This window comes from Dipteris shenzhenensis, chromosome 16 (genome assembly GCF_047967505.1).
Source record: "Dipteris shenzhenensis isolate YYH24624 ecotype China chromosome 16, Dip_SZ_1.0, whole genome shotgun sequence".
Taxonomy (NCBI): domain Eukaryota; kingdom Viridiplantae; phylum Streptophyta; class Polypodiopsida; order Gleicheniales; family Dipteridaceae; genus Dipteris; species Dipteris shenzhenensis.
In genome coordinates, this window is record NC_141611.1 from 20,736,735 (window position 1) to 20,755,447 (window position 18,713).

Here is an 18,713-nt window from a genome sequence, read left to right on the forward strand (position 1 = left end):
GCTCTTTAATTATAATCAAGAGTGTTGACTCCGGTCAACCAGAGAATATATATATTTATATATATTTGTTTAGATGTGCACATATGTTCAGTGGGGACGCCCACCGTGACTAGGATTAGTCCACAGTGTGTTATTTGCATGCAAAGCGCTAACAATTAATGGGTGCCATGGTGGTGCGCTTTAATTAATTGTTGCAGGTACTAGGAAGGATTATTTTTCCTAAGCGTAATGGGAGCCTGACAAGCATCTAGGAGGCGGTTCGTGTGACCGAGAGCTTTGAAGACTCCAGAATGGCCCTTAGTGGCATGTAATAGGATTTAGTCTAGATTTTAGACAAGTGGCATGTTGCCAATTTGAATTGAGCTTGAAGCTCTTGTAATAAAGTGGATTTTTCACGTTTTGTATGTAGAGAGAGGTTTCCAGACAGCGTGCTGAATTTCTGTAACAGATTTTCTCTCATGAATAAAGACCTTCGGGGGGGTCCAGCCCGACGATTTGTCCTGGGCCCTAGTGCATCTTCAGAGAGAGGGAGTGAGGGAGAGCTTTTGAAAGCATAAATTCCGTCGTTTATGAGTGGTAATAGATGTCTTACACCCACGATCCAGTTTCACACCTACGGGCCTATAGATTGATCGTGGCACCTACATGCCTATAGACTGATCTAGCCCATCATTACGGGAAGACAGAGTTCATGAAGGCTTCAAGACACGGTTCCTACCACCATAGTATCTCGACAGATTGAGTCAACTCTTCAAGATTCTCCATTGGCTTACCGAGTCAGTAAGCCACTATGCCAATAGGTTTACTCAGGTGTCCATTCAATTGCAGCAGGAGGAACAAGAAAAGATGGGCAAGTTTCTCCATGGTTGGCCTTCAGATATAGTGCTATGTATGCAATCTCAAGCCACAGGATTATGAAAGTGCTTATGAGCTTGCCCAGAATTTTGAGCTCATGAACAAGGGTCAGGGACCCAAGGCAGCCCTTAGCAAGAAGTACCAGGACCCCACCACGCCAGTTTCTTGGATTCAACAACCCAAGCGACCTATGCCAAAGAGAAACCGGTGTTTCTATTGTCATGTGCAAGACCACAAGAAGCAGGATTGCCCTCAATTCAACAAGCTAGAGGCAAGAAGAGCCCAGTCAAGTGGTTCATCAACAGCCTCAATTCCCACAAAGACAACATCCGTGGTCATCAAGGAGATTGAAGATCATAAGATAGGGGAAGCCTCACACATTACCCACAATGTTCCAATTTTATGGCCAGATTGGTTGGTAGAAGGTCCTCATCCTTGAAAATTCAAGAAGTTTAGCTGCCAAGCGACACTCCAACTGACACCATTGCCTCGAATGGCACATTCTTGGGACAGCAGATGGAGATCAACATGGAGGTCACTTCAGCCACTCTAGAGATCACAAGGTGGGTAGACAGTTGGCCACTCAACATCGCACCAACATAGACAATGGATATCATTTAGGGACCACGATGGTCGCACCATTTGAGGTTCGGCGTGACTACCAGAACAAGGGCTTGGATTCAAAATCCCATGCCATAGGGGAAAGTTACATTCGTTGGCTCCGCAATACTCTTCCTCGACCATTGATTTCAGCAATATAGATGTCTTGAGAGATTCACCGAGGTGGCAAAGTGTATGTGGTCTATGTCAACTCAACCGCATCCACTCCAATCACGACCTCCCAGCAGGAAGCATTACTACAGTAGTACTAGGATATATTCCCACATTACTCTCCATCCAGCCTTACCACCAGTTCAGCCAGAGAATCGTCGGATTGAGCTCATTTCAGGCTCATCAACCCCAAGCAAGCATCCTTACTGTCTTAGCAAGAAGATGGAGGAGCCTGAGATATAGTTAGAGAAGTTGTTGCAGAGTGGTTTCATCACACCTAGTACTTCTCTGTATGCAGCCCCAATCCTCTTTGTCAACAAGAAGGACAGCACTGCCAAGATGTGTGTGGATTACCGCGCACTCAACAAGCTAACAATGAAGAGCCAATTTCCCATGCCGCAGATTGATGGAACACCTAAATGGGGCCAAGATGTTTTCCGAAATTGATTTGGAAGTGGATATCACCAGAACCGAATTCATGAGCCGGATATTGTTGGGGTAAAGGCACTATGGCCACCCAAGTATAGTTAGTACACTTAAGTACAGTTAGTACTTTTATTTGTTAAGTACACTAAGTACGGTGTACTTAGTCTTGTAACCTTATCCTTTCATATAAAAGGTTGACTGTGTGCTAGGGGAGGTACACACATACTTTCAATTATCCCCACACTCCCTGTGTTGTGTGTGTGTCAATGTGCTCTACTCTACGTCTCAGCTCACTCTCTCTCTCTCTCAACTGGTATCAGAGCTTGGAGCAGCACACTCTCCCTATCCTCGCCTATTCTGCAGCTGCCTGGTTTCGTCTTTCTTGTGGGTGCCCAAACGTGGGTCTTAGCAGCAGCTTCCTTAGCAGCAGCAGTAACAAAAAAAGGCTGCTGCACCAGCATTGTCGGCGCCAGCAGCCAGCAGCCAGGCAGCGGCGCCAGCAGCCAGCGCCGTCAGCAGCTGCTAGCGCTGCCAGCGCTATCAGCCGTCGAGGCTATCCGTCGCCAGCAGCCAAGGCCACCAGCGACGCCAGCAGCCAAGCACCACCAGCGCCAGTAGGCAACGCCGCCAACAGGCAACGGTGCCAACACCAACGCTAGCAACGCCATCAACAGCAACGCCGGCTAGGCTCAGATCCGCCTTTTTTTTTTTTCCTTTTTCTTCATCTTTTCGGTCGAAATCTATCGCACAAGTGTACTTGCAGGTACATGTGCATATCTTGAGCTCATACCTGAGCATTGTGGGTCAGATGTATTGTCAGTGAGGTAGATCTGCAGATCTATGCCTCCTATGTGAGAGGAATTCTCACTTTTTGAATTGCAGAATCAAGGGGCTTTTGTAGCCATAGCCAATCATTGGCTTATACACGCACTTGTTTGCGTATATCCTCCTGATTGGAGTTGATTTGTGCAAGGATTTGATGCATTTTATGACTTACGGGACAGTGGCAGATGCATATGATACAGTGTGTACCACATTGTTACATTGAGCATTGAATGTGCAATTAAAATTGGGGCTTTTGACATTGTTATGCATATCAGTGTTGGGGGAAACACCTAGATGCTTTATGTGATCAGTGGAGCTTTGGGAAAGCGGTGTATGCACTAAAATCTTCAAAAATTGGCTTCCAGTCAAGGGGCTTTTGCCTCATTCAAGTTCTAAACTGTGTAACACAGTTATAGAGGCAAGAGAAAGTGTAATTTTGACAGTTTTGGACAGTTATACAGTCAATTTCTGTTGCTGTACTAGAAAGTACAGTCAGGTACTGTTCGGAGTCAACTTTTGGACTGTAAACAGTCACTTTACTGAAGTTTAAAGTGCATAAAATAGTGCTGTTTTCACTGTTACAGCAGGGACATACATTGTGTCAAATAAAGGTACTGCTGTACTGTACTACAGAGCATCAATTAATGCATTAAGTATTGCTGTTCTGGATCTGCAGCAGGCAGGAAACAGACAGTATTTACTATTAAGTGGGAGAAAGTTGCAGGTCCTGTGTTCCATTGCAGGAATTAACTTTTGAGCACAACTACAAGTGCATCTGTGCACTTAGTTTGCAGGGAGTCAGGCACCCAAGTGTGGGTTATATTTCTTGCTGATTGTAATGGCTTCATCCTCGGAATCTTCTCTTCTCAATATTAAAAAGTTGCAGGGTGCTGCTAACTACCCAATGTGGAAAAAGATGGTCCTGAATGTGCTAATTCTCAGGCAGTTTCATGCTTCTATTATACACAAAGGTGTGAAGCCCACTGGCACAACTGATGATGCTTGGGCACTAGCTGATCTGTCAGCAAAGTCCATAATTGAATTGTCACTCCATGAGAGTGTTGTTTGGAATGTGGATGGTGAAAAAACAGCCTGGGGTGTGTGGAAAAAGCTACAGGACACATATGAGCAGCAAAGTGTAGCCACAAAGATATATTGGTTGCGCAAGTTCTTCAATCTGAAGATGAAGGAAGGGACCTCCATGGATGCACATCTCAATGAGTTTAATTCAATTGTCACTCAACTTGCAAATCAAAAATATGTGGTGGATGAGGAAACCAAGGGTATGGCACTCTTGATCTCTCTTCCTGAAAGTTGGGATACATTCACCACAGCTGTAACAAATGCAAACACTTTCATAAGTTTTTCAGATATCACAGGGCTGATTTTGCAAGAAGAGCAGAAGCTGAAAGCTCAAGATGCAGTAAAGCCTAACAATGCCTTAAATGCAAGGGGGAGAAGTCAGCAAAGAGGCAAATCTCAGGAAAGGGGAAAAGGGAGGAGCAAGTCCCGCTCCAACAAAGATGTTGAGTGCTACTACTGTGGCAAAAAGGGACATACCAAAAAGCAGTGCTTTAAACTGAAAAATGATAAGAGAGACAAAGCCAAAAACACTGATGCGTCAAATGCAAAAGCAATTGTACCAGTAAGCAATGGCAAGAGCAGTGTGAAGATTGAAGAGCTTCATTCTACACACGGTTATGACAGTGAGGGAGAGGTTCTATTTTTCTCTACTTTGGATGCTCATTCTCTCCATGCAGGAGATTTTGCAGACATGCACTCTTGGATCATTGACTCAGGTGCCTCATTCCATGTTACACCTTACAAAGAATTGTTTGTAAGGTATGCAGCAGGCAGTAATGGAGTCGTTTTTCTAGGGGATAATCATGCATGCAGTATTGTCGGTGTTGGAGATGGTACTCAGCTTATGCTTCACAATGTCAGGCATGTACCCGAAGTCAAGAAAAGTCTGATTTCTACTGGCATGTTGGATGACGAAGGTTTTGTGACCAGCTTTGGTCATGGTTTCTGGAAGGTCACCAAAGGTGCCCTGGTTGTTGCCAGAGGCTCTAAGGTTGACACAATGTATACTCTCCATGCTAAAGTATGTAATCATGCTGATATTCATGCCACCGAGCTACCGAATATTTCTATGTGGCATAGCCGGATGGGACATATGAGCATAAGTGGAATGGAGCAATTGGGTCGCCTTGGCTACTTACCGTCTCTTAAATTTTCTGATTTAAAGTTTTGTGAGCACTGCATATATGGTAGACAGTTACAGTATCCTCATAAAAGGAGATTAGGACATAAAGATGCTCAACTTGAGCTTGTGCATACAGACATGTGTGAGATGCCTAGTCCTTCACTTGGAGGTGCACGGTACTTTGTCACATTTATAGATGATTCCACAAGGAAGGTGTGGGTGTATCCTCTTCGATTGAAGAGTGATGTCTTTCCAGTGTTCCAGAAATGGCTTGCTACGGTTGAGAACCAAACAGGCAGAACACTGAAGGCTTTGCGGTCAGATAACGGTGGGGAGTATATGTATAATGCATTCAATGCATTTTGTGATGCTAGAGGTATTAAAAGAGAACTCACTGCTCCTTACAGTCCAGCACAAAATGGCACTGCAGAGCGTATGAATAGAACCATACAGGAAAAGTCCCGCTCTATGATGTCACATGCTGCTTTACCTCATGGATTTTGGGCTGAGGCTGTAAAAACAGCAGTACACCTCATCAATAGGTCACCAAATAAAAGACTAGATGGCAGAGTGCCAGAGGAGCTTTGGACAGGAAAACCTCCTTCCTATAAGCACTTGAGGGTCTTTGGCTGCACTGCGTACGTGCATATACGCAGAGAAGATCACAGCAAGCTTGATCCTAAGTCTCTTAAATGCATTTTTCTTGGATATGGTGATAGTGGTGAGATGGGTTACCACCTATGGGATCCTGTGAATAAGAAGCTAATACGCAGCAATGATGTCTTATTTGATGAGTCATGTATGTTTAAGGCAGCAGATAAGCCTTCTGATGCTTCAGAGGTTGACATTGATGACTCGGGACATCCTGTACAATTCAGGCAGGCTGTGAATCAGCCACAACAGCAGCGTAATCAGCCAATGCATGATGCTGCAGCAGGTCCAAATGGACAGCCCGCAGTGGCGGAAGATGTACTACGGGACATGCCACCTTTGGAAGACCTCCCAGGCATAATTCTGCAGCCTGATCTACTGGAACAGCCACCTGTTTTAGGTGAGCAGCAAGTTGGACAGCAAGACCAATGGGTCCGAAGGTCCACTCAACAAATGAAACCGCCAGACGGATTTATTCCAGGAGCAGATTTTATTATGCTTACAGACTGTGGAGAACCTTCCTGTTACAAGGAAGCCGTGCAAATGCATGATAAAAGGCTATGGGAACTAGCCATGAAGTCTGAAATGGACAGTCTCCATAAAAATGGTACTTGGGAATTGGTGCAGTTGCCTAAGGGCATGAAAGTACTGCCATGCAAGTGGGTGTATAGATTGAAAGTCACACTTGGAGCTAAGCCAAGGTATAAAGCCAGGTTGGTTGCCAAGGGCTTTAAGCAGGAGTATGGTGTCGATTTTGATGAGATCTTTTCTCCAGTGGTTAAGATGACCACACTCAGGATTGTACTTGCTTTGGTTGCATGTGAGAATTTGGAATTATGCCAAATGGATGTGAAGACAGCCTTTCTTCACGGTGATCTTCATGAGGAGATCTACATGCAGCAGCCAAAAGGATTTGCAGTCAAGGGCAAGGAGTCACTTGTATGCAAGCCTAAAAAGAGCCTTTACGGGCTGAAACAGGCACCAAGGGAATGGTATAAGAAATTTGATACCTTCATGAAGTCCCAAGGTTTCAGGAGAAGTGACGACGATCACTGCTTATATACCAAAAGGGCTATAAATGGCAGCTTAATCATTCTCATTTTATATGTGGACGACATGCTTATTGCTGGTAAAGCTCGTAAGGAGCTTGATGACCTTAAGAAAAGATTGCATGAGGCCTTTGATATGAAGGACCTTGGTGATGCAAATCACATACTGGGAATGCGGATACGGAGAGACAGAGGACAGCGTTTGTTGTATTTGTCTCAGACCGAATATATTGGCAAAGTATTGCACAGGTTTCATATGGAGGGGGGGAAGACCCTTAGTTCTCCATTGCCTCCATATGTGAAACTCAGTGCAATGGACAGCCCACACTCAGATGCTGATAGGGCTGAAATGGCCGAGATTCCGTATGCTTCAGCTTGTGGCAGTCTCATGTATGCCATGGTTGCTACCAGACCTGATATTGCGTTTGCAGTGGGAGTGGTTAGCAGATATATGGCAAATCCAGGCAAGAAGCATTGGAATGCAGTGAAAGGTATCATGAGATACCTGAAGGGCACACAGGAGTTGTGTATATGCTTTGGCAAGCGAGATGCAAAGGTGCATGGTTATGTGGATTCAGATTTTGCTGGTCATCCAGATAACCGGAAGTCTACTACCGGTTATGTTTATACATTCACTGGAGGTGCAGTGTCATGGATGTCAAGGATGCAGCAGTGCATAGCCGTCGGAAGCTGAATATATTGCAGCCACAGAGGCATGCAAAGAGGCCTTATGGTTATCTCGGCTAGTGGGAGACTTGGGCATTACAAGTGATATTCCATTGTTGCATTGTGACAGTCAGAGTGCTATTCAGTTGGCACACAATCCTGTCTTTCATGCAAAGACAAAGCACATTGATGTGAAGTATCACTTCATCAGGGAGGTAATAGATGATAAGCTGATTCAGCTTGTCAAGATTCACACAGATGATAATCCAGCAGATCTGTTGACAAAAGGCTTGCCTGCAAAGCGGTTTGCACATTGCCGACAATTGATGGGTATAGGTTGAGCCTCATTTATTTTTACTTAAGGGCATATTGCCTTTAAGTGGGAGGTTGTTGGGGTAAAGGCACTATGGCCACCCAAGTACAGTTAGTACACTTAAGTACAGTTAGTACACTTAAGTACAGTTAGTACTTTTATTTGTTAAGTACACTAAGTACGGTGTACTTAGTGTTGTAACCTTATCCTTTCATATAAAAGGTTGACTGTGTGCTAGGGGAGGTACACACATACTTTCAATTATCCCCACACTCCCTGTGTTGTGTGTGTGTCAATGTGCTCTACTCTACTTCTCAGCTCACTCTCTCTCTCAGAGATTCCAAAGTCAGCTTTTCGCACAAAGAAGGCACAGTACAAGTTTGTTGTTATGCCTTTCCTTTAACGAGGGCGCCAACGACGTTCAGCCGCATGATGTTGCAGATCTTCAAGCCTCTCATCAGCAAAAGTGTTTCGGTGATCCATGCCTTAAAAACATGGAAGCATTTTTTGTATGGATAATTTTATTGTTCGGACAAATCATCGAACGTTGAAGGGGCTTCAAACTAGGCCAGCTGCCCGGTGGTCTCAACGCCACGTGCCAAAATTTTCAGTTGTTTGGACGAAGGATTGAGTACTAGCCCGGTTGATGCTCTCAGTCGATATGGGCCATGGTAACATCCATCTCTGTAGTACATAAATCTTCTCTTTCAGCCATGCGCAAAACTAATACCACACCGACTCAAATTTACAAGTTCATTGGTAGAAGGTTATGCTTGATAAACCACTCCAGTGATTATGCCATACATGATGGGTGGTAATTTTTTTGAGGACACCTTTGTGTGTTGTCCCAGTTCTATGCTACTATACTCCATGGTATAAACAATTCCACAGTTGGCAGACACCGAGGTGTTCAAGCACTCTTGAGAAAATTGAGCGCAAGTTGTTCTGGCCTCATTACACAAACAGCGGCATCCACGAGTATGTCTCGAACTGCCAGACGTGCCAGAAAGTGGAAGTATCTCATGGGAAGTTGCCAAGTCTTCTTCAGCCCCTTGAGATTCCGGACCAACCATTTGAACAGATCAGCATGGATTTTGTCGCCAGTTCCAGGAACACCATGTGTCTGACCATTGTGGACAGGTTCAGCAAGTTTGTCATGCTCATTCCATGCAAGGGTACCATTGATGCACAAGATATATCTTGATTCTTCATCCAATGGTAGTATCCGATGTGTGGTATGCCACGTATCATTGTGTCTAATAGGGATTCCAAGTTCACCCATCAATTTTGGAGAGCCCTTATTTACAACTTTGGCACAAAGCTCCGTTTTCCTAACAGCTTCCATCCTCTGTCCGATGGCCAAAACCTACAACCTGTTGGCCTTCAACGTTCTGAAATGTTATGTTGCAAATGCATAGTCCCGATGGGAGCAGTTTCTGCCATTGGTCTAAGGGATCCTAAATGACACCCATACCACCAATGTGGGTAGGACTCCCTACGAAGCAGCATTCAGCATAAAGTTTTCTATAAGGTGTACAAGGCCAATCACATACCAGAATCATATGAACAGATCATGGAGTCCATCAAAGAACGCATTGCCAAAACACAGGAAGCCTATTAGACACAAGTCAACAAGCACAGGCACAATATGCGCTACAAAGAAGGGCAATGGTTTATGTTCGGATCATGAAGAACCATCTTACGCAAGTTGGGAGGAAGTGCCCGAAACTCTCACGTCAAAGCTTCGGTCCCTTTCCAATCATCAAGGTTATCAATGATGCGTCCATGAAGTTACAGTTACCTACAACATGGACCATACATCCAGTATTCCATGTGTCGTGGCTCAAGCCATATGTGTGAAACACTCAATACTACTCTCTCGTCCTTTCTTCGAATCACGGGCAATCACAGGCGATGGCATCCGATTTTCCTCTCAGCCTATCTCATGGATTGCATGCACACAAGATACGTAATTCATTTTCTTCATGCCTATCCACAAGCCCACAAATCCCTAGATGGTTCCCTCCTGCCACATGTCATCATTTTAGACCTTTTGCTTGGTACACCATTTACCCCTCTCTTGGGGCACAATTAAAACATTTGCCCCTTGGCATTCTTACACATTTAGGTGCACCTAGGCCTGAGCACTCAGAACCACCTAGTCGATGCCAATACACTCTCACCTAGGACCTTGGCAGTTACTTCCCTTTACCATTTTATTTACGCACATAAAATATTACAAAAGTCGGTCATCTAAGGGAAAATGCCCACCGATCTTTCCAAGGTCATGCTATCTCGGCTAGAGCATAACAATGTGGGCCCGGCACAAACAGTGGTTCCACATGTGGAGAAGCCCAATGGCGATACTATTTCAGAATATCCTTTGATATGCCTTCTATAAAATTGGACAAATCCCAAGAATGATCGCAAAGCAGTCAGACTCTGAGAGATTGGCCAAGTCAGTATCGCAGCCACTTTCTTTGGGTCCATTTCTACCCGCTCTGGAGTAATTATGAATCCCAAATATTCAAGTCTAACCATACACAGTATAGTTTTCTTTTTATTTACATAAAGATTGGCTTTCCTCAAAGTACTGAACACTATTCTTAAGTGTTCACGAAGCTCAGTAATACTTTTACTGAATACCAGAATATCGTCAATAAAATGTACTACAAACTTTCCGATATACGGACGTAGTAAATCATTCATAAGCATGACGAATGTAGCTCGAGCATTGGTAAGTCGGAAGGGCATTACCAAAAACTCATAATGACCAAACCTGCTTCTGAAAGCGGTTTTATACACATCCTCGGCTCTAATCCGGATCTGATGGTAGCCACACTTAAGATCTATCTTGCTGAAAATCACGGCTCCATGTAATGCATCTAGCAAATCATCAATCCGAGCCATCAAATACCTGTGCTTAGCAGTGATATTATTCCATGCTCTGTAATCTATACAGAGGCAAAACGTATCATCTTTTTTCTTCTTTAATATCACTGGCGAAGCAAAAGGTGAGAAACTTGGTTGAATCTGCTCCAACTTGAGGTATTCTTCTAGTTGTCTACGCACCTCCGCTTCTTCAGTAAAACTCATTCTATAGGGAGGTCTATTTACAGGTTCTGCCCCCGGGATCAGTTCAATCTTATGCTGAACATTCCGCTCTGGAGGTAACCCATAAGGTAACTCATCCCTAAAACATTCAGAGAACTTCTCTACTATTAGATTAGCCCGCTTGGCCATCTCACCACTTTGAACAACATCAGTGCTAGCCGAAGAATCATCACCCGGCTCTACTGATGCCATACAAAGGAATAAAAACTCTTCTTGAGCTTTTCGGATTTCCATCACGGAAACCAACGGTCCCTGAGGTCCATCTTTCTCACCTCGTAAGACATACAGCACATCATTCATCTTGAATTGATATACGTGCTTTTTCCAATCAATGGCTGGATTCTTCCTAGAATGCCACGCCATACCCAGGGCTATATTTGCATGAGCGAGCTTAGTTATTTCAAAATCAAGCTTCTCAGCATAGTCCTGGATACGAAGCTCCAACTGGGTAACCCTTTGGTCCCATACTTCAGTTGAACTTCCATCTGCCATCCTGACTGTATACGCATATCAGATGGGCTAGTCTTTAACTTCAGATGGGCTAGTCTTTAACTTCAGCCTCTTCACGAGCTTGGAGTTAATTAGATTGTGAGTTGACGCCGAGTCAAACAACACAATGACATCATGATTGGCCACTTGTCCTTTCATCTTAATTAACTCCGTATCATTAAAGGCTGTATACCCCGTTGCTGCGAGCTTAGATAAGATGTTATCAGGTGCACTCATTACTAGCTTAGCAACAAACACATATAACAAACAAGGTACTAACCTCTGAGAAGATCCCGCTAGCTGAATCTGCAACTGTTCCGCTCTGGGACTTCCCTCCATTTCCACGTCGCATTCTGAGACTACCATCTCAGCCATCCGACGATCCTTATTTCGTGGACAATCCTTCCACTGATGAGGTTGAAGGCAACCAAAGCACAAGCCTTCTCTCCTCGCTTTTTCTCTTTGCTCTGGGTTTAAGGGAGACTTTGACCAAGCCCGGCTGCCATTGGTGTTACTTTCCTCTTCACTCCAATGGTGGTACTTGATCTAGGAGTTTCAGCTCGTTTCGCCTGCTTGGCTTGACCACTCGGCTGAGAACCACTCCCTTTACTAATCCACTTCTTCTTAAACCCAGATTTCTTCTGATACCCATACTGGGTTCCAACCTGCGCAAACCCACTTGGCCTGCTGCCCTTGGCATCTTCATAGTTTAGGGCTATGGCTATTGCATCATCCAACGTGTTCGCATACTTAGCCCGTACTTCCATTTTAATCCGATCATTCAATCCAAATATGAAATCTTTCACTTGGATTGATTGAGGTAGGGGTTCATCAACCTTCATTACGCTCTCTCGAAACTTATCAGTGTATTCTGCCACTGACAAATTTCTCTCACGAAGGTTTCTATACTGATCCCAAGCTCAGGATGCTTCGTCAGGAGGTAAGAAGTGTTTTCTGAATTCCCTTTTAAACCCCTCCCAGGTAGTGGATGCAATACCATCTTTTTGTTGTTTAATCCACCACCGATCCGTTGCCTCACTAAACATGTGGGTGGCCTCGCGGATCTTCTTGATATCATTTCTGATTTCACAAATGGCGAACGCCTCGTCCCATTTGTGTAACCAAGTCTCAATGACATCAGAACTACGGTCATTCATCCGACCAGAATAATTTTCCGGCCTATAATTGGCAATAATAGGTACTTTAGCCTTTCTAGGCTCGACCGTATGGATACTAGACTCCGGTTCCATTGGAGCCTTTCCCTTCTCATCTCGAGAAGGTCTGGCAGACATACTATGTATCACTCTTCTAAGTTCAGACTGCCCTGCATTTGCCTGTAACTGTTGCGCTAATAACTGCTGCAAGGCATCCTCAAGTAATGCAATCCTACCAGATAAGGTGTGAGCTACTGGGCGCAACACCTGCTGGGTCGGCCGGACTCCTGACTCACCAGGGTCCCTCCTGGAAGCTCCTTCTTCTGCTTCCATTCAGGTCAATGGGTGTTTTTTTTTTCTTTTTTTAAACACCGCTAGAACACTGTATTTACAAACCGACAAAATTCTGACACAATTCCCTATACTAGGGAATACCTACAATCTGACAACTATATTGACTAGGTAATTGACACAGGCATATATCCAAATATCGCTTTTCCCTATACTAGGGAAATTCCTGCAAATCAACTGTGACTGAAGCACACACGCATAGTCTCCTGTCCATCCCAAGTCTGCTACAACCACAAAAGCCTAATCTGTTTCTAACAAAACAGAAATGACAAAAACAAAGGGGAAATTGGGTAAAGTGCTCCCTGGTCTTGCTCCTGCCACCCGATTTAATACCCCTGGAGTCTTCACGTAGCGCAAATGTCCTGAAGCCTTCTTCTGCCAAAGCCTTTGCAAGTCTCTAGGTTTCTGCAAAACTCCTAACTGGACCAACTGGCTCTGGTTTGGTGAACAGATTGGTACCACCAATTGATACGCTCCTCAACTAGAGTTTGCTGCGCTGACGACTCCTCCCGTCACCTGTCTTCCTTCGTCGGTGGAGTTTCGCTGATGAAACAAATTCGAAACTCCCACTATTGTCACGAACCCCGTGCGTCGCCCATCGCCACGTATAGCCTCAATTTCATAGGTCTTTTAATTCAAGGCTGTTTGCGTAGGCCAGCGCCGATCAAACCTCTCCGTCAAGCCCACGAACAGTCCCGCACCCCTTGCCTGCACTCTGATCTTTCGATGGCCGTTCGTGCCACCTTGCACTCCAAGTCTGATGTCCGCTACCAAAGAGCAACCGATACGTTCTTCAAAGTCTTCCTTCACCAGGGATACATAGCAGTCCTGATAGCCAGTGCGGGAGGACCACCAATATCGATTCGTCACCCTTGTACCCGACCGCTTCAGATTACGCTGCCATCACTAGTAGCGTGCACTCAACATACGCAATTCTCCGCCCTCCACGAACCATTCGTGCTCTAGCTCTCACGCTCACGATGCGCTTCACGTCCGTCCAATCACACAGATCCCCTCTCTCACCTAGCCTGGGCTCTGATACCAAATATTACGTACATTTCCTAAACTACTACTACAGATTACGGGAGTAGCACCAACTTAGTTCCCCCCAGCCAATTCCTGTTGAAGCGTGAGAGCTCACAGAGAAATCAAAATCGAATCACATCGAAGTTTCTTCTCCTTCTCTCACTAACTCCAACAAGCCCCATCTCCCTAGATGGATCTAGATGCCACATGTCATCATCATAGGGCCTTCCTAATGCATCTTTTCACCCCTCTCTTGGGATACTTTAATTCCAATTGCCCCTAGGCACATTGCTTGCATTAGGCCCTTAGCCTTAGACCCACCTAGTCTGGTGCTATCAGCCCTCACCTAGGACCTTGACATTAATTCCCTCACGATCATTTACATGAAGCGCAAACAGATATATTACAAACATAGATCCTTTAAGGGAAATGTCAACTAATTCTTCCGAGGTCATGCCACCTCAGCTAGAGCGTAACAGTGACCACCTAAAAGCACACGTCGCTCGCCGTCACACGCCCAATACGCCCTGCGCTCCCTTCATACGCAACTCGTATGAATCCCCTCGTCCAGCCTGAGCGCTCTGATACCAAATGAAACACTCAATACTACTCTCTCGTCCTTTCTTCGAATCACGGGCAATCACAGGCGATGGCATCCGATTTTCCTCCCAGCCTATCTCATGGATTGCATGCACACAAGATACGTAATTCATTTTCTTCATGCCTATCCACAAGCCCACAAATCCCTAGATGGTTCCCTCCTGCCACATGTCATCATTTTAGACCTTTAGCTTGGTACACCATTTACCCCTCTCTTGGGGCACAATTAAAACATTTGCCCCTTGGCATTCTTACACATTTAGGTGCACCTAGGCCTGAGCACTCAGAACCACCTAGTCGATGCCAATACACCCTCACCTAGGACCTTGGCAGTTACTTCCCTTTACCATTTTATTTACGCACATAAAATATTACAAAAGTCGGTCATCTAAGGGAAAATGCCCACCGATCTTTCCAAGGTCATGCTATCTCGGCTAGAGCATAACAATGTGGGCCCGGCACAAACAGTGGTTCCACATGTGGAGAAGCCCAAGATCGTAGATGAAATAGAGGCAGTCAAGCCCGAACAGATTTTGCTTCATCGCTTCAAAAGGATACAGACAACCGTCAGCACTTGTACGCAGTCAAGTTCAAGCACAGGGGCTCCCACAAGGCACCATGGTCGACAAGGACTTCTTTACAGATTATCCCCAGCTCCATTCAGTATATAAGTAGGCTTCTCACCCACACTAGTTCTTATCTCAGCAGAAGGGGATGTCATGGGCAGATGCAGCCCACGGCCATGCTGGTTGCACAGCCGGCAGCCTGTCAGCTGTCCCAACGGTTGCGATGTGGCAATTGGCTGCCAGGTTGGCTGCCAACCAGTCGGTGGCAGCCTGGTCAGCCAGTCAGCTGGCCTGGTCAGGACAGTTCCAGGCTTTGGGGACATATAAAAGGCAGCCCCTATGGGCTCATTCTTCGTCCACATTTAGATGCTGGAGTTGGGTAGTTCTCCCCTCCGCCCACAGCAGGACATCCTTGCAGGATCAGGCCAGGGCAGGCAGAGCAGAGCAGCTCTTCTCCCACGGCACCTACAGGTGTACAGACAGATCCAGCTCAGCAGCAGCAGGGAAGCATCAGAGCCACCCTCTTTCTCCATCAGTTCACAGTCTTCTACAGTAAAGGATCCGCTCCTCCCATACAGTACTTTTTCATGTGCAGTGAAGGATTAGCTCCTTCCATACATTCTTATTTCTCTATTTTATTACAGTTGTACTCAGTCCTTTGGGCAACCATAATACAGATCTATTCCTCTTCAGAGGGGCCCCCTAATTCCCCCTCAGTTAATGCACTCACCCCATTGCTTCCACTTGAGTTTATGAGTGCATCTGCTCTCAGTTCTATCTCTATTTCAGTCAGCAATTAGTAGGAGGAGAGTGAGTTAGACTTCTTCCCTGCTACACCTCAGGCTCATGAGGATTGGTCTCTATGCATGTTTGGAGCTAATCTGGTTGTGTATTGCCTTCCCAGATGTTGAGCTTTGAAGTGTGTCATAGAATATATGAATTCAATGCATGTGTGCAAGAATCCCTCCACCATTTCATGGATTCAACAGACTGAAGGAAGCATATTGGCTTCATCCAAGCTATGCCTGCTTGTGAAGGCTGCATGCTTTTGATTTATTGTGTGCTGAGAACATGCATTGGGACCCAAGACTGTATGTATCGACTAGAGTTGTTGTTTGTCACATGCATAAGTACCTTGTGGTGCATGACAAGTTTGCATGCTCGTGCATGGGGTACCCCAAGTTAGAGCCTCGTGTACACCATTTTGTCATGCTGTATTCAAGTGCTTCTTTGGACAGTTTTGTTGTTTCTTCAGTGGATTCTGAAGAGTCACAACTCCTCCAAAGTTTGTTGGCTGAATTTTCAGATGTGTTCCCATCTGTTGCCCGGTGGTCTACCACCTTAGAGGAGTGTGGACTATAAGATAGAGCTTCTTCGTAGAGCTTGGCCTATTTTTAAACAACCATATAGGCTAAGTCTCAAGAAAGTACGAGATTGCTTCAAAATATGTTTGTATGGGACATATTCACCCAAGTAAATTCCCATGGGGACACCATGACACCTGTAGGAACTATGGGTATGAAAGAGGCTGCAATGTGGGCACATCATATACGTGCCACATGGCAAGATCTAGTTGGAAAGAAGACACTACTAGGGCTGCAATATGAGCAGATGCCTCTGCATTGAATGAGCCTTTTGCTTTTTCAAGTGTCTCTTATGGTCAAAACGTAATTGACCACAGCCAAGCTTTCTTTCTATCCTAAGTTTTAAAGAATCATTTTACATTACGTCTCAGTACTCTAGCAAGGACGGTATCTTCAATATCTGACTGTTTGAATTCTGCGGTTCGTTTTCAAGGAAGGGGATGCTCACAACACGGTTGAATGCCTGGTCCAACGTGGAAGAAATGATACTGGTTTATGAGAAAGGCACCAAAACTACATCGAGGAAGACAGAGAACAATTGCAGCCATGGATCAGCTGGGCGTGATTCAACTTAAAACCTTCCCTCCCCCAGGGCCGTGTAGGCTGAAAGGAAGCGGGGAAATTTGTAGAAGTAAAACAAATTCTGGCACCCGCGCTAAAGTTATCAGCAAAGAGATATCGGCAAACTCAAACTTAGAGGACGAGCGCGGACACACACGCAGAGCACCATGGTTGGAAAAAAAAGGATCGTTTTAAAGCCCAACTGGCTCTAAGCTGAGTACTACAAGTAAGAAAATCCATAGGATGCCCGCACATTACGCTGCTACGGAATTGGATGATGGGATCTTCGATAATTGAGTAAAATTTGGCTCAAAATGCGACTCGAGTCGTTGAGAAGGAGTGCAATTTTATCATGAAAATTTGGTTCCGCTATGCCGGAGGAGTCGCGATCCGTGCAAAATTGCAGGGGAAGTTGCTGGAGTAAGCAAAGAAAACACAAAAGAAATTGGTATCCTCACCATCGGATTCAAGGCAAATCCGGCATTGAGGTTGTTCACCAGGTCCAGCTTCGAGGTCAATTTGATCACGGGAGGGAAGGGCGAGAGGATCAAGGTGCAAAGGCGATGAGAGGAGGGATTGACGAGCAGGAGGGACGAGGGGCGAAGAGCTCGATGCTTCGTCTACCTCCATAGCCAAGAGCTCCCGTGCTGGAAACAAGCAAGCGATTTCATAGACACAAAAAATGAACTCTGCAAACGTGTTTCTTCGTCTTGCTTTTCACGGGTCAAAAACTTATCTTAATCTTAAGTATTTATGTGGGAAATGGGAGCTTAATCTTCGGGATTACCCCTCTTAAGGCCTTATGACATGGTCTGAGTTTTGTGGGAAATGGGTCCTGGTAACTTAAATGCCAAGATGGCATGTGCTCTATAGAGCGTTGGAATAGAACTTTGGAGACTTTGTAATTTTCTCTCTTTCTTGTTTTTAATATTAATTTCTATCTTTTCACTCAAAAAAATAAATAAATAAAGTTGGCCTGTGGTCTCCCACATTTTTTCCCCACAAAACCCCGGAGCTCTTGAGCTCACCGGATTTGTGCGAAAAGGGAATTAGTGAAGCTTTTAAAGGTTTGAAAATGACAACTACTCCACCTTTCCACCAAATAATATTATATTCATCATTTGGAATTAATTGACTTTTCCCACTAAAACCTTTTTCCCACCATGTCATAAGGGCTTTACACTTTTGCACTTGTGGGTCACGTTTCACATGAGTGCTTCCTATAGGCTGGTTAGAGACCCACTCCGCTCACTCCACTGACTCTCAAAGTTGGGATGGTAGATTGCCTTTAGTTTCGAAGAATAAGAGTTAAGATTTCATCTAAAAATCTCAAACTTCGAGGAATTTTAAGGAATTTTGGAAAATACATACATAGAGCACAATGCAATCCTTCTCGGCAAATCACCTCCCCATTGCACACATCACTGCCGCCGCAGTAGCCTAGTGATAGGATGCCTGCCTCCTAGGACGATGACCCATGTTCCAATCCTGGTGCTTTGAGTGGACACCCAAGGCGGGTGCCCTTGGATAGGGCCAAAAAGGGTGGGTGAGTAGGTGAGTGAGTTCCAAAAAAAACGCTTCCCCATGATGTAACTACTAACATTGTTTGGCCACGAGAGATTTCTTCTGTGAATTGTGTGGTAGAGATGCCACCAGTGGCATTCCACATTTGGAGTGACAAAATCGGAATCTGCCAATGAAATCTTATTTTGCACCCGTATTTTGT

The 18,713-nt window shown here is 45.0% G+C and overlaps 1 protein-coding gene across 1 annotated transcript in view; it reads right to left on the minus strand.

Annotated features, from left to right (window-relative positions):
• LOC147892672 (RING/FYVE/PHD zinc finger superfamily protein) overlaps window positions 1-17,654 on the minus strand; it is a 76,702-nt gene extending 59,048 nt beyond the window's left edge. Inside the window, exon 1 of the mRNA XM_087387098.1 lies at window positions 17,446-17,654. Coding sequence (XP_087243224.1) covers window positions 17,446-17,617 — 172 coding nt within the window. The 5' untranslated portion in view covers window positions 17,618-17,654. The remainder of the gene's footprint in view (window positions 1-17,445) is intronic.
• Window positions 17,655-18,713: the final 1,059 nt, after the last annotated feature.